The sequence below is a fragment of the Nyctibius grandis genome, chromosome 19 (genome assembly GCF_013368605.1).
Source record: "Nyctibius grandis isolate bNycGra1 chromosome 19, bNycGra1.pri, whole genome shotgun sequence".
NCBI lineage: Eukaryota > Metazoa > Chordata > Aves > Nyctibiiformes > Nyctibiidae > Nyctibius > Nyctibius grandis.
In genome coordinates this window covers 8,751,876-8,777,536 of record NC_090676.1, presented here as the reverse complement: position 1 = coordinate 8,777,536, position 25,661 = coordinate 8,751,876, and the positions used below count along the sequence as shown (strand labels likewise).

At 39.2% G+C, this 25,661-nt stretch overlaps 1 protein-coding gene across 3 annotated transcripts; it reads left to right on the top strand.

Moving 5' to 3' along the window:
- Window positions 1–24,961, top strand: SLC9A8 (solute carrier family 9 member A8). Of its 3 annotated transcripts, XM_068416128.1 has the most exons (16): window positions 1–109; window positions 789–967; window positions 2,801–2,881; window positions 7,841–7,899; window positions 9,378–9,461; window positions 10,401–10,502; window positions 11,195–11,229; window positions 12,313–12,456; window positions 13,749–13,887; window positions 15,726–15,831; window positions 16,671–16,787; window positions 18,326–18,408; window positions 20,140–20,251; window positions 20,691–20,911; window positions 21,985–22,131; window positions 23,377–24,961. In XM_068416128.1, the coding sequence occupies exons 1-16, from the start codon at window positions 102–104 to the stop codon at window positions 23,482–23,484; spliced, it is 1,725 nt and encodes a 574-aa protein (XP_068272229.1). In that variant the 5' UTR covers window positions 1–101; the 3' UTR covers window positions 23,485–24,961. The 3 variants fall into 3 exon arrangements, with proteins under 3 accessions (XP_068272229.1, XP_068272230.1, XP_068272231.1); XM_068416129.1 differs by lacking the exon at window positions 1–109 and having other exon boundaries at window positions 875–1,117; XM_068416130.1 differs by lacking the exons at window positions 1–109; window positions 789–967 and adding an exon at window positions 1,188–1,256.
- The last annotated feature ends 700 nt before the right edge of the window (window positions 24,962–25,661 follow it).

Below are 25,661 nucleotides of genomic sequence, written 5' to 3'. Positions count from 1 at the left end.
GGACGCGCCCGCTAGAGCGTCGCCTGGGAGCCCCGGAAGTGGCTGCGTGCGGGGCGGCCCCGCAGGAGCGCGGTGGGAGGTTTAAGCCGGCGGCCGGCGAGATGGCGGAGTGAGTGTGGCGGCGGGCGGGCCACGGGGGGTCGGCGCGCTCCGCTCCTCCGGGCCCTGCCGGCGGGAAGGCGTGGCCTTCGGGGCAGGGCCTGGCTGCCGCGTGCGCGATGGGGGTGCCTTTCCCCTCAGCGGGGCTTGGGGGGTGCGGTGTCCCCGGCCCCTCCGCTCAGCGCGGGGCTGGGGGCTGCGGGGCGGCCCGCCGTGTGGCGGGGGCAGCGCGACGGGCTGTGCCTGCCCCTGGGCCGGGGCTGCAGCGCGGGCCCCGGGAGGTGGTTCGGGAGCATCCTGCCGGCGGGGGCGGGGGGGCGGCTCTGATCGGCCCCACGGGGGGCGGTGGGAGCTGGCGAGGGCAGCCCTGCGGGTGCCTTACACTCGGCAGGCTGAGGGGGTAGTTCATCCTCTCTGTGTCAGGCTTTCACCTGCATCCCACACTGCAGTGCACAATATTTGGTGGCTGCAGTGCATGAAGGAACTCGGCAATAATCAGCTCCGTGAATCTGAGCTTCTAGTGTTTGTCAGCGATCAGAGACCGCTTTTAAAAAATAACCTTAACATGTTGGTCACTAATACAAATTCAGTATAATCTGGTACTTGTTTCATGTGTGTGTCTTTAGTAGGAAAAGTCTTCATCATGCTGCTCCCATCCAGTATAATCATGTATTATATTACCCTGACAGGTCTGCAAATGCCACACATGAAGTCATCAATGTCACCCTCCACACTACGCTGGCTGCTACTACCAAACTGGTGGTACCTACACCTGCTAAACCTATCCTTCCAGTACAGACTGGAGTCCAAGCGCAGCAAGAGGAGCAATCTAGTGGCATGACGATTTTTTTTAGTCTTCTTGTCTTAGGTGAATGATGAACTGAAAGTCTTTTAATCTCTGTTAATTGTACTCTGTATCTGAGGACTTAGGCCAGCTTTCAAAATCATAGGATTGTATTTCTCCTCTGGTTTTCTATGACGTGGAATATTGCCCAAGCACGGAGATTTAGAAAGTTTGGTACGTAACTGCCTGAACCTCCCAAACCTGTGGAAAGCTGAGGACCATTGCAAACCTTTTCATCATGGTCTCAAAGTGCAGACAACATTGTTGTACATATATAGGTGTTTTGAATGGTGGATGCACGCCCAACTTTTCTGTAAGTCTGGGCTGTTATCTTTAATAGAATATAGTTATCTCTCGCCATCTGCTTAGAGCAATGCTGTAGTCAAAACTGTAACAATAACAACTTTCATGGAGGGTTAAGGGTTTGTCTGTTCTCCTTTGTGTGTTTGTGTGTTTGGTTCCTCCAAAGTAAGCTACACTGAGAGACTTTTCTGTGACAGATGGGTCACCTAGTCTTCTAAGTGGTTGTTCTTTCCACTAGGAAATGAAGAAAATAATAGGTATGGAGCGGACAGCAATGCAGAAACTTCTGCAAATCATTTTGGGTTTAAAAAAAAATAAAATTTTGTGTCCTGTAAATAACTATTATTAAGTGCAGCAAAAAGTAGAAGGCTTCTGCTTATTTCTAAAGTATCTATTTGTCTTCAAAGAGGGTTAATGTTTTCCCAGAGGTCAGTGGCATATTAGAATTTGAACAGAAAAAAAAAAAAAAGACAGACCAAAGCAAAATGCAGTAGATCAGAAGACTCCTAATATTAAAATAAGATTTCTGAATAGGTGTGTCTCATGGATTTTGAAAGGGGCATTCATGGTAAAATTGTATTCCTAGGACTTAAGAACAGAGCTGTGATTTTTTTTGTCTGTGTTCCAGCCTATTTATGCCAGTCTGATAATGGATCTTAAAAGCGTCACCCTCAGGACAAGGGAGTTCCCTGAACAAAGTAAAGCCAGTATAAAAGCTTATGGTTCATAGTTATTCCCATTCATAATCTCTGATTTAAGAATGTAGGAAGGGTGAAAATGAATGTGTATACCATACTCTTAAATCACAGAATCGATCAGGTTGGAAGAGGCCTCTGGGATCATCGAGTCCAGCCATTGCCCTGACACCACCCTGTCAACTAGACCATGGCACTAAGTGCCATGTCCAGTTTTGTCTTAAACACATCCAGAGATGGTGACTCCACCACCTCCGTGGGCAGCCCCTTCCAATGTCTAATCTGGATGTCGTGAGCTGTAAAATGGCCTTTAAAATGTTCTAAACTGGAATAGACCCAGAAGCAGATCCGTTCTGAGCTGTGTTGTGTCAAAGCCAAGCCCCAAATTTAAAGTGCCTGAAGTATCATGAGTTAGTCTCTGACCCCAGATTTCTATGGCTTGTTTATCTGTTCAAACACCACTTTGAAAGTCATACCTCTGTTCTGCCATGTTCATGTGATCCATGAATTCCCTTCTGTTATGTTATATGCTTTTACTGTGCTCTTCCTTAAGGGGACACGCAAATGCTCAGAGAAGGTTTTCTTGTAAGCTGATTCAGGCTCTAAAAGTACTAATGCTAGTATTTTTACAAGATAATTTTAAGTCCTAAAATTTGCCTTAGTTATTTTCTGTCATTTGTAGATGCATTTATGTACTTCAGTGAGAATTAGGTTTGAACTAAAATTTGGTTACTTACATTAGTGGATTTCTACTAAATCATTAGGAGAAGTTTGCTGCATATATTTTAGAAATATTACTTAAAAGTGTATTTTATTCTCTTCTAACACTTCTAAATCTACATTTTTTTTTCCTTCACAGCTATCTGCATCATATTGGTGCATTTACTGATAAGATACCGACTTCATTTTTTACCAGAGAGTGTGGCTGTTGTTTCTTTAGGTGAGTAAGGATATTTTTATATTGAATTTGTGTTAATATACTTGAAGTAATGCTCTGTTATGTGTTAACCATCACTAGAAATGTGCAGCAAGCTGTATGCAGTGAAGAAAACAACCAATTCATAGAATTAAATTCATGGAATAAATCAAGAAATGAGCATATGTGTAGAGACTGGCCCAGTAAAATGACATATATAGGCACTATAGGGATGTCACTACCCAAGTACTTTGGGAGCTTCTTCTATTTTTGGGTCTGTACTGTAGGACAAGGTACTGCAGCACTCCTTGGCAGTGAGACTCTGGCCTTCCCTTTGAAGTGGTACATGTGTTTGTATTAGTTTCGTTTGAATTATGTCCGGATATGTGATTTTAATCTAGCTGGGGACTGTAATTGTATCCTGAAAACTTGCCTGGACTGCCAGATACTGAACTATCCCTGTAGTACCATGATAAGAGCTCTTCCTATGACTTGAGCTATAACAATGCCACCCTTAATGAAGGTCAAGTGCTTACTTAATTTGAATTAAATTTGGAGTATTCCTAAGCCTGTAATTTTACGTTAGGGTAATTTCATTTATTTGTATGTTGTTGCTTCTGATTTATAAATGTATAAATAAGGAGGAAATCAGGCCAAATACATTTATTATTTTCTCTACATACTGTCTAACATAATGTTTAAAGAACCTGGTCTAACCAATCCTAGCAATAGTTTTTCAGCTGTCTGTGTAACTTGTTTACAAGAATCTGTGATAGTTTTGCTTCTGTTATTAGTGACACTTTCACTGACATCCATTCTAAAAATACAACAAAAAGAGAAAGGTGCTTAGCTATAATCCTAACGTAGCGTGGAGGAGTGTAGTACTTGTTGAGCAGGTAGATTTTACTTTCTCCTGGGCTTTGCTGGTACATTCTTCTCTCTCATTTCTTAACTGCATTTTCACACAGTTTCTCAATGAGAGGAGGTGAGCTTTCTGGTGCTTGTCAGTACCTTATGTTTTCTGGAAGACAGGGATCTTCTTGCACCTTGGGTGCTAGATTGAGAAATCTTAGAGCTGTTACTTAGCAGAAAGGAAAACATATTTTCATGCAGATGTGATTCCCTGAATTTTTTGATAACTCTATTTGATGCAGACCACATTGCATTACTAGCATAGTAGAAGGTACTGAAGCTTAAAGAAAGAGATATTCACTTAAAAGGCCCTATTTGAGTTTCAATATTTCTGTACAGCTGAAGAACAAGAAGACCTGTAAGAAATCTGTCATAGTGCTGTTACGGATTTCCTGGGTATTGCACCACATCTCGTCTTTGTAGGAGCAGCACCCACCAGACTTTTGTGCATTTATGCTTCTGCCCACCATAGTATGACACAGAAAGATCAGAGCTGCTGCAGATCATCCTGACTTACTTTGTCATTCCCACAGAAACCATGCAGTGTTTGATTCACTGCTGACACACTTCTCTTCCCTTCGCTTCTTACATTATTGCTGTGGATGGGTGAGATGTCTTGTGTTGTATATCTTCCGGTGTCTTGAAAGGTTCCAAAAGGACGTTACTATCCCTTTGGTATCCTTCCTCTTTGTACGCAAAAATCCAGGTGAAAGGTGTCTAATCAGGTTAGTTACCAGTGTTATTAAATAGCTAATCTAAATTTAAGCATAATCCCCAATTTAAAATGCAGCAGTATATTGATTGCTCTTGCTAGCAGAGTTTTGGATTTTCTTTACTATCATTCCTTATATTCTGCCCCAAGCCAGCTACTGGGCAGCGCTGAGCTGAGGTGTCACTGCTCCTGCTGAGCTTTGCAGAGAGCAGCAGAGGCACAGACATTCTTTTCTTTCTGTTTCCTGTTCTTGGCATCTCAGCAGCTGGACAAGGATTTTAGCTGTGCTGGTATGTTCTGTGCTCCTGTGAGTCCCAACAAAAGCTTGTTCAAGAAACTGTTAAGTTTTTGGGCTGGGGCTGTCACTGCTACTCAAGATGGGTGAGAAGGAGCAGCATTGCATCTCTTGTATTTTCACATAGAGGGTATATAGGAAACTTGCACAGTTTGGTTCTCGATGTGAACCACAGCGTAGCTGTAGTCTATCTCCCAAACCAGACGAGGTGATGCCAGCAAATGCAATTCCACTAAGTCAAGAGAGCGTTATACGCAGTAGCAACCCAGCTAGCAGATGTCCTGTCTCACTTAAGCCTTATTTATTTAGTTTATTGACTCAGTCATATTTAAACTTCTGTCAGCTCTGTTGACAGGACACGGCATCTGTATAATCATTGGAATTGCCAGCTAATTGCTGGTCAGTGAACCTCTGTTACTGGTAATGATCTGCACAGCTGCAAGAGCACAGCTTGAGTTTCAAGTATCCAGTTTTGCTAGCAGTGCCAGAAGTGAGGTGTGTCCTATTTTGACTGGTAAATTAAGCAAATGTTCTCAGGCAGTTATTGAAGGCTAATAAAGATGGCTGCAGAGAAGATAAATATGATTTTCACGGCTGGTTTTCCTCCCATTTTGTAAGCTGCTCAGAAGCTTCTGTTTTACAGTTTCTAGGTCATGTTACTCTCCTGGTGGACAAGGCAGGAGTGCATTCTCTAAGGCTAGATTTTTATGTTGGTCCTTAAAAGCTACTGGAATTCTGTTGGTAAAAATAGTTGCCAGTAAAAGTTTTTCTCTTTGATTTGTTACTGAGTTTTAATGTGTTCTCAGGAAAAATAGAGGTTGGTTGTAATAAGAAAATTCCTATAACGTTTTCAGAAGAATGAGGCTTAGATTAACTCTTACAGATTAACTCTTACAGACTTAGCTTTGCAATTAGCCCCTTGACAAAACTGATCTACCTGATTTAATAGATGGAACCAGCTGAACAAAAACTGCATTAATTAATGTAATAATAAAAGAAGAGTAGTTTGTAAAGATGTGTGGGACAGGTTTTAAAAACCAGCATCAAAGTTTGATTCTGCTGCTATTAAACCCTCTTGGTGATGCATTATTTTGCGCAGCTCTCTTTCATGACTTTGCTTAGCATAATCTTAGTTTAGTAATACTGTTGTGTGTAATATGCGGCTAGAAATAACTTGTGCTGTATAAAGGTGTAAGTTGTATGATTCAGGTTCATCCTTTTCCCTTAACCTCTGCTGTTGCCTTACATTTATATTGTTGTTCATTTAACTTTTGATATCATGAAAGGACCTTGTCTGTCCGCGACACTGTTGTTAGGGTCAGCTTGTGATTAGCTCTTCCTCTAAAAAAGAGACTGAGACCAGCCTTTTACTTAAGCCTCTTGAGCTCATAGGAAAGGGATGTCCAGCTTGTAGCCCACAGGCCATGGCTGGCCTACTTACAGGGGTCCAATTTCAAAGTCGTGCTGGAGCCCTTCCACTTCAGCAGAAGTGAGTTAAGGGATTCTCTTTTCTTTTAAATCCCCTCTAAACATAGTTTTATGTGAGGGCTCTCAATACGAGTTCATAAAATACTGGAAGTTTGTTCAGGAAGTACACTTCCTGAAGTCTGTGTCTTCAGATGTGTGGGCTCTGGTTCTTGTGGTTTGGTTTTTCCTCACCTAAACTTCTCGTTAAGTGATACAAGCACTGCCTGTACCAGTTGAAGACAATGTTGCTGCTCTGCAAAAATAAGAAATTTTCTAATCCTTGGCTTCTGACACAGCTTCTGTCCCAGAATGGAAAGCCTGACTGTTAGTACCGAGACATGTGTCTATATGGCATGTGAGTGGCTGTATCTGCATTCTATCCTCTTTCAAAGAACAGCAGACCTTTGATGTTCCTTCATTAATGTTTTGCTCTTCCTTTCCATATAAACCATTTCATGTAACAATTATTTCTATCCTCTGGGACCAATGCCTTCACATACTTTTCTATGAAAGAAGGCTTAAGCCTCATGGCTTTATGCGCATGACACATCCATCAGGAGTAATCCATGTGATGCTATTTGTAAGACTCTTTTGATAGCTACGGCATGAGAGAATGAAAACACATGAGTTACAGGAAAGCATACTTTAAGCTTCTCAGCCACTTTTTACCTTTCATTCAGTGTATTTCACTTCTGCATCCCAGTGTTTGACTGTGAAGCCTCCATTCTGTAAATAATAAAACACAACTATGCAGAAACACAGATCTGGAATCTGACTAAAGACAAATTCCTCATAACTCCTTGAAAGCAATTAATGACAGTTCATGAATTATCTTCATGCCTTCCAGAAGAAATCTTGTTAGTTTGGAGTTTTGTGTCTTACCTATTTGAAGATGTATAGGAGGAAAGAGCACAATAACCTTTAACCATTGAGTTTGCAGCACCCTTGATAAAATTCTTTTATACTCAAATTACTATTTCTACATGACTTAAAAGATGTGTAATTCATTTGGGAAACAGTTCTGACAGTGTCTCCACCCTGATCGGAGTTTGTTGCCTACTTCATTGCCAGTAAGTGCTATGATTTCATAGAGACAAAATTCACTTCTGTGGAGAAGATTGATTTCCCTTAAGCTGTGTTAACACTGCAAATAGCATTGAAGTGACATGAAGGTTTTGTGCTATCACACAGATATTTAACTCATAACTTCCTGATTCTTTAGCAAGAATGGTGGAATTCTGTTTGAATGCAGCTTAGATGAGAAGTGTTTTTGAGTAGTTAAACCTGTTACCTTTATGAACCAATAAACACAGCACTCTCAATATGCATGTTCAGTATTTGGATATCCCAAGTGACAATCTTTCATGTAGGGAAGCTGTGTAATTATGTAACGTATTGGAAACTGTCATATATCTGACCCAAAACCACGTTGTGTTTTTGTGTATTGAGGAATGAAACACTTGCTGATTTATGTTTTCCCTTGTTTTAACTTTGTGAAACTTTGTGTCAACTTTGTTGACTGAGAGTCAATAAACAGTTAATGGAAGCAGTGATGTGTTTTATGAATATTTCAGAATGTTATCTTGTTCTCTCCTAGGTATCCTTATGGGAGCTTTTATAAAAATCATAGAGGCTCAAAAGCTGGCCAACTGGAAGGTATATTTGAAGCAATTTATTTTTAATTGTAGAACAATTACAGAATCACAGAATGTTAGGGATTGGAAGGGACCTCGAAAGATCATCTAGTCCAATCCTTAAATGTTTAAAATAAGATTGTTTGTAATATTAGTTTCTTTAGATGTAATTTCCCGAAACTTATGTGCATTATACTTGATGCCAAAGTTCAGGGTTTTTTTAATAATAATACAGCCAGTTTGAGGTCCTGGTCCTGCCTCACTAAGTCTTCAGTGGACCTTGTGCTTGCTGATGATTCTTGATGGCTAGCATGGCTGATAATTACAGTCCTTGTGTTTTACTTTCCTGGTTTCTGCTTCAGTGCAGCACAAATGCAGTCCTTCCTTTTCATTATTTCTCACCTCCTTATCCAGCTCTGCTTTCAGGGGCTTTTAAGCTGTGTAATTAATCAGGTATGTGGGGTTTTTGTTGTTCTAGTGAGTTACTGTATTGACAGAAACCAGGTAGCGTTAGCCATAGACACATGGAATTGTGCGTGCAGAATAATGGACAGAGCATTTCAGTATAAGGGATGAGTTTTATTTTCTAAGTCCCTCAAATCCTTTAAGGTGATTATCGCTGGTACAGACAGGAATGAGACTTTAAAGAGATGAGTACTTGTGTTTTGAAAGCTGGTGTTTTATCAGAACAGTCAATCAGCTGTTTAACCTGGATTTAAACAAATTAATTGTGGCTTACAAAGGTGACAAGTTCTGTTGAATTCAGAACTGTGGGGACCAGGAGGGAGCCTGGAGGATAAAGAGAGAGAGGCACATTCAGCTGTCATTAATTTGCCCTCTCTGCTTAGTCTGCTAGCAGAAAAAAAACAGGGTGCCGGTTTGGGGATACAGCTCCGTACTTCTTCATGGTAGATTTCATTTATATCACTGTGATGGTAAAAAAGAACCATCAGAATAGTACCATTAAATTACGGGCATAAATTACATTTGCCAAGAAGAATCGAGCCTCAGACTCTTTAACAGTGGTATATATCGTGAGCCTGTTCACTTGATCTGATTTCTTCTTGTCAGGTGATGACTTTTCTAGTGAAACCGCACTTGGTCACAGTTAACCTAGATTATATTGAAACCAGTAGCGAAGGTCATCGTTCCTTGACAGTCCTTACAGATTTTGAGACTGTGAGATAAAATGGGAATACTTTTTGTGGACACAGAAAGACTTTTCCTTTGCCATAAACTGTTTTCTGTGCAGCTTATTTGGAGACAGTAATTTAAAATAAGTAACGCCTAGATTTCTGTCACTGGATTAAAAAAATCCAATAGAAGTAACAGCCTGGGAGTAGTTTACTATTCTTCAGTCTTCTGTGATAAGAAGGGAGAAAGATTAATGCCATTTTCATTTTCCAACTTTTTTTTTTTAATAATTTCCTTTTTGGAAGATTTTATGTTATTTCAATAATTATGATATCCTTGAAATTATACTTAATTTTTGTTTTGCAGGAAGAAGAAATGTTTCGTCCAAATATGTTTTTTCTGCTTTTGCTTCCACCTATTATATTTGAATCTGGATATTCATTGCACAAGGTTAGCCCCTGCCAGGCACTCGTTTTATATGTTGAGTTTTTGTTTGGAACACGTTCTGCTTTTAGTTATCTTCATGAAGTTTAGAATAATTACATTAAATTCCATTGTATTAATCATCAGGGAATTGAGAATGCAAAATTTAATACAGGGAATGTATCTTGTAACTGTTAACTGAATATTGGCCAAGTTGTTAGGTACTGCGCAGAGGTTGTTTTCCTTGGTTGGAGAGGTTTCTTACCTTATCAGAGCTGTACAAGGGCTTCATGTGAAGGAGGCAAAGTGGGAAGGAGTAGGATCAGAAGTGGGAAGGGTGGGGTCACTCCGTAGCTAAAGCAGAGGAAAATGTTTACAAGGGTTTTCACCCTTTGCCTGGGAGTCTGTTTCTGTGGACATTTCTCACAGCACTAGTCCTGGCTGAAGTGATTCTGGCCCTCCCTGTGTGCTGCCTTTCTGCTTGAGCTGTGCTGCAGGAGAGAGAGTGAGCAGTGGGCGATAGTAATAGCGTTAATTGGTACCAACACTGAAGATTTTTTCATACAAAATCATAGCCTAAGAAATGGACTAGCAACTGGGAAATTTACAAGCCTTTTTCGCGTGCCCTGTCTACTGTAGATGGATTAATTTGCAGTTCTGTCAGGTGGGAAATGTGTCAAAGCACTGGTGAATATCCAGCTGTTTGTCTGAGGATTGGTTTGCTGTTAGGGTACCAGACTGACGTCCTGTCCTGGGCATCAGAGGGATTTGCTCTTGTCCTCAAGAGAGCAGGCTCTTTAGGCAGATGGTATGGGTGTATGCCCTGGGGTACCTGGAACCAAACTAACGAAGTTTTATTATCAGAAGCCCAGTTATGAGTCAGAACCTAATTTAGATGCAAACCCAAACATGAATTTTCCCTCAGATCATTTTCACTAATTTAGTTACTTTATTATTGTGTTCCAGGGTAATTTTTTTCAGAATATCGGTTCCATCACTCTGTTTTCTGTATTTGGCACTGCAATATCAGCTTTCATTGTAGGTGGAGGAATTTATTTCCTGGGCCAGGTAAGAATAACTGCTTTGAAGCACTTAAGTTTATCCGGCTCGCCCTTTAAAAGTCCATTTTTCGAGAGCAGCAGATATGGTGAAAGTGAATTCCTGGGTCACGAAGTCCAGTTTTCTGCTATCACAGAGGCAATGTTACATAATCCCTTCCACAGATACAGCATGCTTCATGTTAAAAGCAATTAAGACTTGAGTTTTACTTTTTTTTTTACTTACTTAACCTTCCTATTGAAAGGCTGTTCCAAAACCTGTATTCTCTACAGCCATCTTCTAATTTCCAGTATTAAACTCATTTGTTCTTCTGTCAAGAATTTTTTTCACTTCTCTGCTTTGGTGTTTCCTCATTGATTACATATAGACATAGGCAATTATATTTTCTCTCAGACTTCATTCTGGTAGGCCAAACAATCCATACTTTCTTCTTTGCCTCTCAGATTTCCATTCCTTTGAATGCCTTAGTTACTCTGCTCACCTGTATCTGTTCCAGTTTCATCTGGTCTTCCCTGATTTTGGGTGACCAGAATTGTAGCAGTAGATCACTGTTGGAGGGCAGTGTTAGACTGGGTAACATCACTACTGTGATTTTTTTTCGTGATAACGAACTTAGAATTTGATTAATAGTTTCATTTTTAAAAACAGCAGAAAAACACAGTTGATTGTGATTTTTTTTTATGTTTTACCTATTCTTTCAGGCTGATGTAATTTATAAACTCAACATGACAGACAGGTAAGCTCTTGGGGAAATGGTGTAGTATATGAAATGCAGCATTCTTCAAGATAACTGTATGTAGGAAATGCACTGTAGTTGGCCAGCTCTTCTGGTTAATGTTTAGATGGCTTAGATTCGACATGGTCTATGAAACTAATAAATAGATCACACGCTTGTAAACCCTATTTATTACATCCATATTTCCAAATAGTATTCTGTGCTCCGTGAGTTTTCTAGACAGGAAAGATGCTGGATTTTTTTAACCAACCTTTAAAGTTAAAATATGTAAACTTTGATTAGTTGGTATTATTAATATATATGATAAGGGCATAACTTCCTTGTCTAAATCTTCTCTTATAAGATAGAATGAGTTTTTCAGGATCAATAATGCAGATTTTTTCAACAACTTTGCAAAGGATCTAATGAGTTTTTTAGGAGTACACCACCCTACCATTAAATAAAGGTAGTTCCTGGTTTATTTGGGATTTTTGTTTATTTGTTTATTGTGTAGCCAATACAGCAGTTTTCTGTTAAAATCCATAAATAAGTTGGGTGGCAAGCAAGAAATGTAACAGGTTATACATGCTTGAACAGCAAAAAAATCTTCCTTACTTGGTTCCAGTGTTTGACTTTACACAGCTGAGCAGTCTCATTGCCTCCTTATTGTCTATATTTGGATTCCAAAGTAATGAAGTTTTAGCAGTTTCCTTTAAATGTTCCTCTCTAGTATTCCTGAACAGGTAATGCTATGCGTGTATTGTTTGGGCTGTGTCTGTAAAGTTGTTTGGTTTCCCATTCCTCTGATTTTTTCTTGTTTAGTTGGAATAAGATATTGATACTGTTGTTGAGAGCTGGGAGATAGGTGTTTCTCCAACATCTCTTTCAGCTGGACAACAGCTTTTCTCTTTGGTGTATCAGTAAATGAAAAAAAAAACCTTCCCTTTTGTCACTTCCAAGTTCTTATGAATGGGAAGAGAGCATAACTTTTCTCTGTGTAGAAACTATAACACATAACGTCTTTGTTACTAGTTGTTCATATAAGTTTACTAGGTACATATTTTTCTTTCATCTAGTTTTCTTTTTTGTTTTGTGTTCTCCCAGTTTTGCATTCGGCTCTTTAATATCTGCAGTTGACCCTGTGGCTACGATTGCCATTTTCAATGCCCTCAATGTGGATCCTGTTCTTAACATGTTGGTTTTTGGAGAAAGCATTCTCAATGATGCAGTCTCTATTGTCTTGACCAAGTAAGTGCGTTTGAACTACACCTGTTTATGGAAACAGCAACCACATTATTTTCTGTTAATTAGTTATTCAGATATACAGTAATTCTTCCATCTCCATTTGGAACAAATCATGTATTTCTGGTGTAAAGCTGAATTTTGTATGATCCTTTGTTAAAAGCAATCCATAACATAAACTGCATTGGCAGAAGACAGTAAATGGATGCCTTATTACCACTGCCTCAGTGCCCATCTCATTGACCCCAGATAATTGATTGCTTTCTAAGTCCATATGTTCACCAGCTCTCTTTCCATCTGAGGGTCCTGACAACAGAAAACCAACATGTGTCCTTTCAGGCTTGCACAAAAATATTTACTTTGCCAAATACACAGCTGTGTCTCCTGTGTCACTGGCTTATCCCAGAGTCACACTTAGCTGAGGGTGGGATACATCAACATCCATGCAATAGTTGTATATTTATGTTGGGGCTATTACAGGGAGAAGAACATCCAATATCCTTATCCTTTGCCCATGATAATTCTCTGGGGCTGAAAGATCTAAAAAAAATACAGCTATGTCTTCATGTTATTGCTGAAGTCAATAGATGTGACTATGAACGTATAAAAATAGATACACTAAGAAGGTGGTGAAGTTAGAATCATTTTTCAGTGAACTAATTGCTTTTAATACAGTTGTGGTTTTTTTTATGGAAGACCATGAAGGCTAACAGCAGTCAAAAGGAACACTAGTTAGAATCCATGTCTTCTTTGCGTGGAAATCTATGAAACACATTCCTGAAATTCAAAGATATTTCTCCCCTTTCCTCCCAAGAGTTTCCTTGTGTTTCTTAAGTGGCCTTGTCTCTCATCCACACCTAAATATTTGATGAGAGGTCTTCCTGTTCCTTTGTTCTTCTCTGAGGATCACATGATCCATCTCTTTTCTTTTTCATGCCCTGAGTTTTTATCCCTGCTAAGTGTGTTTTCTTTTCCTTTTCAAAGTTTGAAAATTGTTTTGTAATACTGGGCATTATCATAGCCTATTTACGCCATTCTGGGGATTCTTCAGAAGAACACTGCTGGATTTCCAGATTTTTAGCAGAATTAGGTTTCCCTTTGGGGATTACACTAAGACTTGATTTAACATCTTTTGACATTCCTCGTTATATCTATCACAGTAAAAGCCTTTTAAGAGTGGTAGCAACAAAGAAATGGAAGTCTTTGTTGTTGTTGTTCTCAAAAGATGTTTGGTATTTTTGGATCCAGGCTTAGAATTTATAACTGCTTCTTTTTATTTATTTTTTAATTACATCTAGCACAGCAGAAGGTTTGACAAGAGAAAATATGTCAGATGTAAGTGGATGGCAAACCTTTCTACAGGCACTGGGCTACTTTCTTAAGATGTTCTTTGGCTCTGCAGCGCTTGGCACACTTACTGGTCTTATTTCTGCATTAATATCCTTTTTTAATTTTGGTGGTACACATGTATAAATTGGTGAACAACATTCTAATAGTATTTTTATTTCCCGTCTTCTCCAGTGTTTCTTAGGGGATATTTCTTATTAGACATTATTTTGTTGGCTGAGGATTTTCTCATGCTCATTTTGGTTTTATGTTAGTGTGCATGGGTGTGTATTAAAATATTACATCAAATTTTTATGAACATAATTAAGGTCTGAAATGCTGTGTAGTAGCTTATATTACGTGCATTGGAGTGTTATAAAATATGGTAATTGTTTCGTAAATTCAAAATATATTCATTCTATTTCAATACTGATCCATTTTTACAAGCATATGGCTCCTTTTTTACATATATAAAAGAGTTAATTTAAAAGGAAAAAAAAAGCTGCTTTCCCAAGGGCTTTTGAGTCAGACTGGCTCATTTGCCCCTACGTATCGTATTGAGGCAGCTGAATGCACATACTGTTCTACTTGAATTTACATTGAGTTACTTTTGCCTCTTCCACTACCATGAACTGGTTGCTAATCAACCCAGAAGCTTCTCTGCTGAGATAAAGAACGATGTTTGTTGTAAGTCAGATGCCTTTGTTACTTTTCAGAGCTTGTTTAATGTTAACACTGACTTCACTGTAGGTAATCTTTTGTGCTAGGCTGGTACAGCAGTTATTCATGTCATCTGGGACATACTGTTAAGCACTTTGTTTGTAAGTAATAAAAGCAGTGTGTTTGATTAAATACAGACCTCTTTCCTCTCTTGGTTCATTAGCCTGATTCCATGAACTTTTAGATTATTCCATACATCACAACAAAAGAGGGAGACATGTTCAACACTTCTTTCTATTAAGACAAAGAGAAGAACAGCTTATTTGCCCTATTACAGTTATTTGTGCCTCAAAGTATTGGATTTACCCTAAGCATGCAAAATTTCAGTGCATCAAAGGACATCTCTTATTAGTTGACAGCAGGTAAATACAGTTGAAGGTTGTTGCTGGTTCATGACCCAGGAAGAATGTGAACTTCCACATCACAGGCATCTAATCCTCCGAATTTTAACAAAGATGGTAGGTGGAGTATTTTAAGCGTTAAGGCAAGGACGTGATTCAAGGAGTGTCCCTCACTGTTGATATTACTGCAAATCTGTCATATTCATCTGAAAGTAACTAGAATTCTAGTGACTGAACAGAGGAGATTGCTTGCATGCTTAGTGTGGCACATAATGTCTGAGGCAAAATGTACTTGTACTTGGCAGCTGTGCTGCAGAACTGTGCACGAGGTGCAAAGCAGAACTTGCGGCCCTTGACAAATGTTCATGTTTATGACTACAAATGTAAAGTAAGTTTAAAATATCTTATCAAAAGGACATTATTTTTGTTGAAACAAGCGATAGCTATTTTAATTTGCTGTTTCATAGCTCTCCCCTATTTTTAGAAAAACCCTTACTATTTAATGATTCTCTTGGATTTTCTGCAATAGTTTTGGAGCAGAGATTTCAAAGACGGAATGTGTAGGGAAGTGGCCCTTCTAGATCCCAACAGACAATCTGGCATGTTGTTACTAGTACTGTACAGGTACATCAGTAACAGATCTTTTCTGTCGTTAGGTCTGTCCATTCTGATAGACTTCTACCAGCAGTAGCTTCTATAAGAAACACTGCTTGTAAGAAATTAGTAGTAATCTTTCCATACTTGAGTCAAAGGCCAATGTGTAGACTTTATTAGCTGTTCAGTAGGTAAGTACATTAAGCATAATCATTGTTTTGTATTGGAATGAAACATTTAAGTTTCTATTTGAATTTTTTTAAATTTACTTTTCCATAACGTTTTCATGTGTACGTGCTAAAGCACATTGATTTAAGGAAGACACCCTCCCTAGAGTTTGGGATGATGATTATCTTTGCTTACCTTCCTTATGGACTTGCAGAAGGTATCTCACTCTCAGGTGAGTAGCAAAATTAGTATGTGCAAGTTTCTTTGATAAATTTAGGGAGTAGGTGTTATTTGTGTCTAAGAGGGCCCTTGGTTTTTTATGTGTTTTCTCATTTAACCTGTGCCCTTACTTTTAACTTTGACTTACTTTAAATAAACACTTATTCTCTACTTGTTATAAAAGCATAGAAAAGGGAATTGCAGTTTTCATAAGCATTAGTTAGCCAACATAAATACTAGTATTCTCCCCAGTTACCTCTGCCTAGCACAGAACTAAAATTTCAGCTGCACGCTGTAGATCTCAGCTACGTCAGCTAACTTGGATAATGTCCAGCCTACTACCCTGTAGCTGTTTTTCTGCCTGGCCTTCAGTGCTAGTGGGGAAATCAGCTGAGACCACTATGTGTGTGTATATCTCTGAATACTGGTAGAAGTTTTGCTGAAGGCCATGACAAGAGACTAACAGGTGAACTTCTTCCATCATTCTGTAGAATCAAGTACAAAGACAGATAGCCCCACTATTCTCAAATTGTTTTTATTCTTCATTTGATCTCACCTCTTTACCTGTTAGGAGTGTGAAAAGCAGGAAAAACAGTCAAGAATTGGCTTTTTACTTCCCCCACTTGTATGGGAAAACGTGACATAACAGGGATTTATTCTAGCTTGCAAGTGACCTGTGCTGGACCTCCTAGTATTTAAGATGATCAGTGGAATGAGACTGGTGGATAACAATAGTAATAGAAACCCCACTTATTGCTTCATAAGCTTTTGCGTTAGTAAAGGCTATAAACACAAATATTTGCAGAGTACAAGCTATTCTTCTTCTGTTGACTGCCACATTTTTATCTACAGGTATCATGGCAATCCTCTTCTCTGGCATCGTGATGTCTCACTACACACACCATAACTTGTCCCCGGTTACACAGATTTTAATGCAGCAGACACTGAGAACTGTTGCTTTCATGTGTGGTAGGTGCTACCTACTATAAATATCTAATATTAATAGTTTAAAATTTTATGTGCCTGAAATGGTGATTCTGATGGGAGCAGCAGAGGTGTGAATTTCCTTCTAGCCTTTTGTATGTCAGTGGTGCATGTCTTTAAGAGAATTCCTAATAGTGAAGGCTGGAAGGCAGTCAAAAGTCACCTTTCCTGCCATACTGGATAAAACATACAGTAAATCTCTCCTATCCTGCAGGCTCCTGCTAAGGTTTGCCGCAAGATTGATAACTGAATAGAGATCTCTGAGGCCTGTATTCCTCTGGTCTATTTTTAGTTTTAGGAGATGAATTTTTAGCAGTATTTTTTAAAATGTTTTTGGACATAAAAAGCTACTTGCAAAACTAATAGCTTCACAAATTGAGAAGTTGTTTTTGGAAGTAGTGATACAAGCAGCTCAGAATCCTGTAGCCTTTCCATTCCCTTTTACAAGCCAAACTTTTGAAGAAATTACGTGCTTCTGTATTACAAATATATCCCTGTTTTTTAGGGGACGGCTTGAATATGTTCCGTATTGGATTGGAACATGCATTTGGAATATGGTCAGGGAGTGGCCTTGCTGCAAGCTAAACTTAAACCACTCATTACCTGAGTACCAGTAGCTCATCAGGATTTGGTCTTAATCTCTTACAAATGCTAAAAAAGCACATATTCATTGAAGTCACTGTAAAGGAGTTATTTAAGATACTGTGGAATTTCATACACGTTTGCAGCAGGTTTTGAACATGCAAATGTAAGTAGCCGGTACCCACTGCGTGACCAAACAATGTCTTATCCTGCAGTAACTCAGGTATTGCTACTGTCTGTCCAAAACCATCCTGTTTTTAACTGCCTTTATGATAATGGACCTACCTTGCTAGGACAGCAGTGAACTGATGAAACATCTTGACTCTCTGATGGTAATGGGTTGGTGCTGTGGAAATAAAATGTTTGGATTACTGTAGTCGTCGTGCAGTGATGGTACTAGTTCAGATTTGTAAATATCACTTCTAGAGGTTATTAGAATATACAAGGGTTGTTAGATCATACAGTGCAGTATTTTATTACAAAGAAAGTAATGAACTGCTGCTGTTTATAAGAATTTAATGAACACTTTATAATAGTGTTCAATTTGCAATATATGAGATTGCAAACTGACATTTCAGTTTTATATAGAACCTGATGTAAAGCTATGAAGTCCTTAGTAGTTGCTCCTGTAGCTTGTGTTCTGCAGCTTGTCCTATATTCCTCAAGTAAAAAATTCCTCAGTCTTTAGAACAAGGTTTTGCTACCTTTGTTGATACTCATTAGTAATTTACAGCTGAAAAAAGCCTACATACACAGGCTAAGGTGCTGTCCACTGACAGCGAGAGTGGAAGAATCTGTCTTTTTGCATAATGACATTTGTGCTTATTTTGTGCATTCACAAGTCAGGAAATACTATTTTATGTACCATATGTAGTAACTTGTAATAGGAGTAGAAAAGGTTTTATGGAATTGTTTATTAAGATGTGATTTCTCTTTTTCAGAAACGTGTGTTTTTGCATTTCTTGGCCTGTCAATTTTTAGTTTTCCTCACAAGTTTGAAATGTCCTTTGTCATCTGGTGCATAGTAGGTATTTACTTTCTTCCATACTTGTTTAGATGCAGTTTTGGTATTGGGGAGGGGGGAAACATGTTACAGTTAAAACGTAACAACTGTTCTAAAATAGTTTATAAGTTTTTATGAAAATACTTTTATATTTTTAGATATTGCACAAAGTTAACTCTTACTAATAGAATGAAATTATTCTTGTTCTCAGCACTTTGGTGTACAAATACATCAGTTTTCTTTAAGGAATTCCAGTTTACTGTTACTTTGAAGCCCTTCTGTATAAGATTATTAAAAACAAGGAAAAGAACCTTGCTTGTTTTGACCCTATTAGATTTATTAAAATAAATCTCAAAAGATGTTGAGATTATTATACATGCCACTTTATGCCAGAAGTTATTTTACCAGAAAACAGTCTTGAGTTTTTACGTATCTTTAGCTTCATATGAATGATTTGTGCGAATGGGCAGTTCATAGAAGCTACAGTGTAAACTAGTATCAAACTCCACTCCATTTCATCTCTCCAGGATTACAGCTTTTGAGTCTTTCTCTCTCGTATATTGTTGCCGTTTGTTTACATAAACCAATTTAGTCCATTCATCACTTCTTCACTCTGAGCTCACCTTCTTCAGAGGAAGTCCTTACTCAAACCTTCTCCCATGTGTATTCAATCTCTGACTCCATTTTTAATTGTTTTTCTTTCATTCTGTATTTCAGTGTAGCTTTATGTAGTGGTACTTTGAATTATGTGTCACATGGGCGTTACCTACATCTATTGTTACTATAATTAATATAGACATGAAAAGTAAGTTCTCTTTTGCAGAGTCAAAGGAGGGAAATGTGAATCCATTTCCAGTTGCGCACAGCAACGTTTACTAGCACATTTTAGTCCCTGGTTCAAGGGAAAAATTGTTATCTACAATTTACAGATAGTGACATCAGCATGGGGAACTGCTCTCACTGCATTACACCCTACTTCCTTATCTAATATATATCTAAGGTGTGACACTTCCTTCTGCATTGCCCTCAGGCATAATGCAAATTGAATAATTTAGGGGTGATTCATAAAGGAAAACAGCACAGCCCTTGAAGGATCCTGCTGACTAATTCTAGGATGTTTATCTTATCAAGGTCTGTTTGTGGTGGAGCTTAAAAGCAATGCCATTGTGAAAACCTTTGCTTTTCTGAGTTAAAGTTTTCACTGCATTGTCTGCCATTAAATCAATAGTACTTCCCCCCCTCAATGTTGCTTCAGTGCGTGGTATATTTTATAACCATACCCAGAGAAGTGTTGAGGGACCAGATTACATGCTATTTGTTTGGCTTCTGGCCTTTTTCTCTGAGGAACTGGTCCGTGGGGAGACAATAGAAATATCTTATTGCCTCTTAGCTACTGGGCCAAGAGAATGATTAAAGGAGCAGAACTCACTGAACTGAGGGGAACTTTTACCCAAAGTAATTCTTGGTCTCCCTGGAATGCCTCTTGGGTTTCATTTATTTAAGTAGAGTGGTGTCTGGTCTCTGTCAGTGACAAGCCTGGTTTAGTTTCAGTTAAGCAGACAAAATGTTTAAAAAGTTGAATTCCACATTGACCTATGCTGAGAGATTTGTGTTAGTTTAGCAGCACACCTACTCACGAGACTCATGAGTGAAAAGAGCGTGTTCACCTTACCCTGTACAAACCAGATGCACCTGGAACCTGCACAAATGTAACACATCAAATGGTCTTTTGCTTTGATTTTTGTTTTTCAGGTACTTGTTCTGTTCGGTAGAGCAGTGAATATTTTCCCACTTTCCTACCTACTCAATTTTTTCCGTGATCATAAAATCACCCCCAAAATGATGTTTATCATGTGGTTTAGCGGTAAGTTAAAGCTCGAAGTACAGAGCACTGGAAAATTATGTTTTATCTTTTTCATTGGGTGGGCTACACTGGGAGGAACTGGTTTTCCATCTGTGGAGCAAAACTCAACTGAACATTTGCACTGTTCTCAAACCCAAGTGCAATAGATACATTCTCTTTCCCCTTTGTGCTAGAGGGCCATGCAGTGGCACTCCCCACTAATGCTTTTCTGCAGAGAGTCTACTTTTCTATCCAGGTCTAGCAACTTCACAATTTGAAAAACAGTATCTGAAGAGCTCAGATTCATTTTAGGGTGGTAATCAAATGATAGATAAAAGGACGTGGTATAGAATCATAAAAATCTCTTAAAGATGGAAAATTCCTGTTGAGTTATTCGGGTGCTGAGGACCAATGTAGGTGTTGATGCACTTTTCGTTGATTTACTGTTCTCTCCGCTAAGGTTTACGTGGTGCAATTCCCTATGCCCTCAGCCTCCATTTGGGCTTGGAACCAATAGAGAAGCGGCAGCTCATTGGGACAACAACAATCATTATAGTACTGTTCACGATTTTGCTGCTGGGAGGAGGAACCATGCCCCTCATCAGACTGATTGACATTGAGGACTCCAAAGCACGCAAGAGGAACAAGAAGGACATTAATCTCAGCAAGACAGAGAAGATGGTTTGTTTGGGTTTTTTTATTTAGGAGATCACTGATTTTTTTAATTTTTCCATTTTCCAATGTAAAAAAATCATTTTTTTACTAAAAAGTAAAATGAAAGCAATGGAAGTGTTGTAGGAAAAAGCCAAGCAATATAATTTTAAAATATCCCAAAGACAGAGCTTGGTTAGTGTTTACACAAAGTAACTGGACAAAGGGAGGGGAAATAGCCTCTTAACTCAATCTAATTATAAATTGATCCATACAAATTAAAGTAACCCCTGCAAAAGCATGAAGCAGATGATACAGGATTGAGTCATATACAGAGAGAAAGTAGCTAGTACAGCGTGAGTCATGAATTAATCATAAAAGGCAGATGGGAATTATTTTGAAAAAGTCAAAGCAAAGGCCATGGGAAGGTGGTGACAACAGCACCCCTCTGACTGGGTTTTATTTTAAAGCAATTTCTGGCTAAGCAAGAGTACTGAAGAAAACTAACAGCCAGTCTGAAACCTCATGTGCAAAAGGCTGGAGTACATGAAGTATCCCAGAGCATTTGCCTGTTTTTCCCCAAACCATCGAACAACACATGCAGGGTATTGTTCTGTAGGGTCTGAAGAGCAGCTCTTCTTGGCATGAGGTTTCAAAAAGCTTGCAGTCTTCAGAATTACCTTACTCTGTCCACACAGGGAAGTGTGTATAGGAAAAGCACAGGGATAGGGTGGGCTCTGATACAGGGCTTGTTTTCAGCGAGACAATGACATTAGTGTTGCTTGCTGGATAAAATCATTGTCCAGCTCACAAGAGAAAACCTGCACACTAGAAATCTGTTCTCAGCAATAGTAACAATACAAAATAGGGAACATTTGAGGTTTTTTTACCTTTCAGCACGAAAAGGGAAGCTAAGTGGCTCTGTGAATCAACAGCTAGACAGATTCATACAGCCATAAGCCCTGGTAGGCTGGATAATTTACATATTGTTCCAGCATGGGAATTGGTTGTGAGAAGGGAGAGCACAGAGCAGGGGGCTGAAGCAAGCTGAAGGGATGACTGCCACATTTCTCAGGTTATTCCAATATTTGTGATCTTTCTAGGGAAATACCATAGAATCTGAACATTTATCAGAGCTCACAGAGGAGGAGTATGAAGCCCACTACATAAAACGCCAGGACCTCAAAGGGTTTATGTGGCTTGATGCCAAGTATTTGAATCCTTTCTTCACCAGAAGACTCACACAAGAAGTAAGTCTTTCTTCTTTTCTTGAAGAAAATAAACTGTAGTACAGTTGGTTGTCATTTCACTCTGTACCATTCAAGGCTCATAGTATAGTCATGAAACTTCTAACATTAGGAGCAGTGAGCCATCTAATATATTGCATATGTAGAGCAGCTGTAATGAAAAGCTGCACTGTAAAATTGCAGATTGGGTTAAATGAGCATCTCTCAGGGCTACCACAATTAAACTAATCTATCTTGCAGAGTACCATGAAGAGTATCAGGAGTTACTAGTTCCTACTGTTGCTAGAAAAAGCTGCTGCCACTCATGCAGAGTTTTTAAAGTGCTATCACACAAAGTTGCTGCCTTTTACTGTATATGGTCCTGTGAATTCTGAAGTTGTGATTTTTCTGCAGAGTGCAGTTTTTATCTTGGAAATATGCACCAGAACTGCAGCCTTCACTTTTAAGACTTCCTCCCTGGGAGACCAAGACTTTGAAGCTGTAAATGCAAAATGACACCTGACTGAATGTGTAACTTAACACTGAGTGGCTCCGAGAGGTGTAAATACTATGCCATTTTCACTCCACGCCTCAGAAACCTGAGGCTCCTTGGCTATATAATTCACTGTTTTTCCAGTTTGCCATAGAATTAAGCATTTTTGCTGTGGAGTTGATCATTTTGTGTGAAGTCTGCACATTCCATTTTCCTACTCTGCACAAACGTACTATTTTTCCTCTTGTTTTGTACCTTTCTTTTCAAAAGAATGCTTTCATCACTTTCCCACAAAACCTAAAGGCATTTTTTGCAAAACCAAAAAGGAATCGAGAAACCAGAGTAAGCATCTGATTTGTAGTTGGTAGCCAAAAGCACAGGCAGCCATCCAGATTGCAACCAAAGGCTAGAAACATAAGTATGTGAAACACCAAAGCAGGCCACAAGCTTCCCACTGTCCCTGGGAACACATAGAGGGGGGGGGATTCAAAGCCAGGCCATCCAGGCAGCATTAGGATTGTTGAAACCCACAGAGCAGAACTGTCTAGAAAACACAGGTAAAAATACATGTCATCAAAAATATCGTCCGTGGAAATAATGACTGATTGAGCACTTGATAAATATTTTCTCTTAGGAAATGGAATTGCTTTGCATGCTTAGAGCCCACGAGTGGATGATTTCCTAAGAAGTACATTAAACTAGTCTTTCTCTTTTGCTCTAACACACAAGTAGTGGTGTAGCCAGTAACAAACTGTTGTGGTTTGCTTTTGCCTTAGGACTTGCATCACGGGCGCATACAGATGAAAACCCTCACAAACAAATGGTATGAAGAGGTACGACAAGGACCCTCAGGATCTGAAGATGATGAGCAAGAGCTGCTATAGCAGACCGGGGCAGGAGTGCAATGAGTTTATCATCAGAGCATTAGAAAAAGGATTTAAGTATCAAGAGTCTGACTGCACAAAAGCTGGAAAGCTAAGAATGACCTTTCTGATTTCAGGCATATCTTGTGCTACATGTTTAGGTATAAAACCACAGATCTACTGTGCTTGATACTACTAGTCAGTGATGGAAACCCCAAAGTGACAGACACTGGACTGTATGAAGAACCTTTCGTTCAGATTTTACAGCACAGCAAATTTCATGCAGCCTACTGAAAAGAAGAAACATCTGCCTTGAAGTGATGACATTGTTTAATGGGGGAGTCTTCTTCCTGTTACAAAATCTGCTGTAAACATATGCTGAAGTACAGAGCCATTGTATGACTTTGCAAAACAGAATGAATTGCACTTTACTTTTTTTTTTTTAATATATATATATATTCATTCAGAGCATGGAGAGTCTTGACAGTTTATACTGTGAATTTGTTTCAGCACTAGTAAGGGAATCTGACTGGAATAAATAATTTATGGGATTTGCACATTATGAATCCAGAGAAGATGCATACCTTCACAAAAAGCAGATGTTGCACATAAAAGGAAGCACCTCTGAAAACCAGTGGTTTTGTCATTTAAGAAATTCTTTATTTCTATTTTATGGGATTTTTTTTTTTTTATGCTGGGGTATCTAATCCACAGTACTGATTATAGCATGGTTTGGGGGAGCGGGGGGTTCTATGACACAGTACAGAACTGCATTTGAAATTCTAGTTTTAATGTGTTTTTTTTCTTTGGCTAAAGCCAGTTGCAGTTGGGTTTCTGTAGTTGACAGTTGCTCCTTGCTGGCACTTTGGCTTCAAAGCAGCTTTTTTTTTTTTTTTGCCTAATTCAGGAAGTGTCCCTAACACTCCAGAATTCACTAGTGGAATTTTTGAGTTCTAGAGGAAATAAAAGCATTTTCCTTATCATTTGCTTGCCGAACTAGATGTGTACATAAGGAAGAAGAGTTTACAAAATCTAATCCAGGTACAGAAAGGTTAATACTGCACATCGCTGAAGCAGCCTCCGTGGGGAAGTGCCAACAGCTTTCATTAAGCTGTCCTGTTTGTTAATATGATTTTTCTCTTCTGCTCACAGTTTCAAAAAAATCCGCAGTATCATTTCACTTTTTCTACATGGCCTGGTCCCTTTGCTCAAAGTTGCATACACCTAAACAGGCACGCAGTGTTTGTTGCACGTTTGCTGTGGTTACACACGCAGCAGTTTGCTCTCACTGCCAACCCAAATTCCTCATTAGTCATTTGCATATTCACTGTTGAAATGTGAATTGTAGCTCTGCACATCGGCCTGACATGCAAGTGCGCGTGTTTGTTTCTCAAAGTGTGAGACTTGGTTTTTGCTCTGGTTTTGCTACTAAGGTTTTTAATCAACTGCTTACCTGCTGGGAGGAATAAAAGTTCAAGAATGTATTTAGAACCCTAAACCTGTGTTGTCTGAGCAGTTTTTTTCAAAACAACACATCTTGATATAGGCCTCCCTTCTCCCCTTTTTCCCCCCTCCGTGTTAGCTCAATGAACTTCTCTGCTACTCTCAGAGCTGCAACACACGCTGGTGGGAGCCTGAATGGGGCATGAGCTCAGCTTCTGGTGTGGACCAGAAAGCGGTCGGTGCTTGCTCCATCCTTAGGAGAGGATCTGTGTAAAAATCAGACTTTTTCTTCACCGTTCTAGACAACAGTAGACTTAATTCTATTTTAGTTACCTGGCCATCTTATTCTGTTTCTCAACTTGAGCATTTTAAGCCCAGGAGCTGGCTGGAAGGACTCTGGGAGCTTCTCTTGTCACTGGAAGGTGCACATTGATCTAGACACTATTACACTGGGCTCAGTGTTAGGCCACAGTCGTGCTGAAGTACAAAATAGCCTCTAATTTCTATTGTTCTTCCAGTGAAACAGAGAGAGGTCTGGACAAGCAGATCAGCCCTTGGGGAGCTCCCATCGAGGTAAAGCGATCGGTTCCTGCCCTCTCCTGGCGGTCGGTGGGAGCACCCGCAGCTCCCGAGAGCCTTTGCTGGGATCATTTTACACATTAAATTGAAGCAATTAACTGATACAGCCAGAGCTAATGAAATCATTTCGAAGCAATTAAATCGCAGAAAATTTGTATTGTTTAATTTAAAAGCAA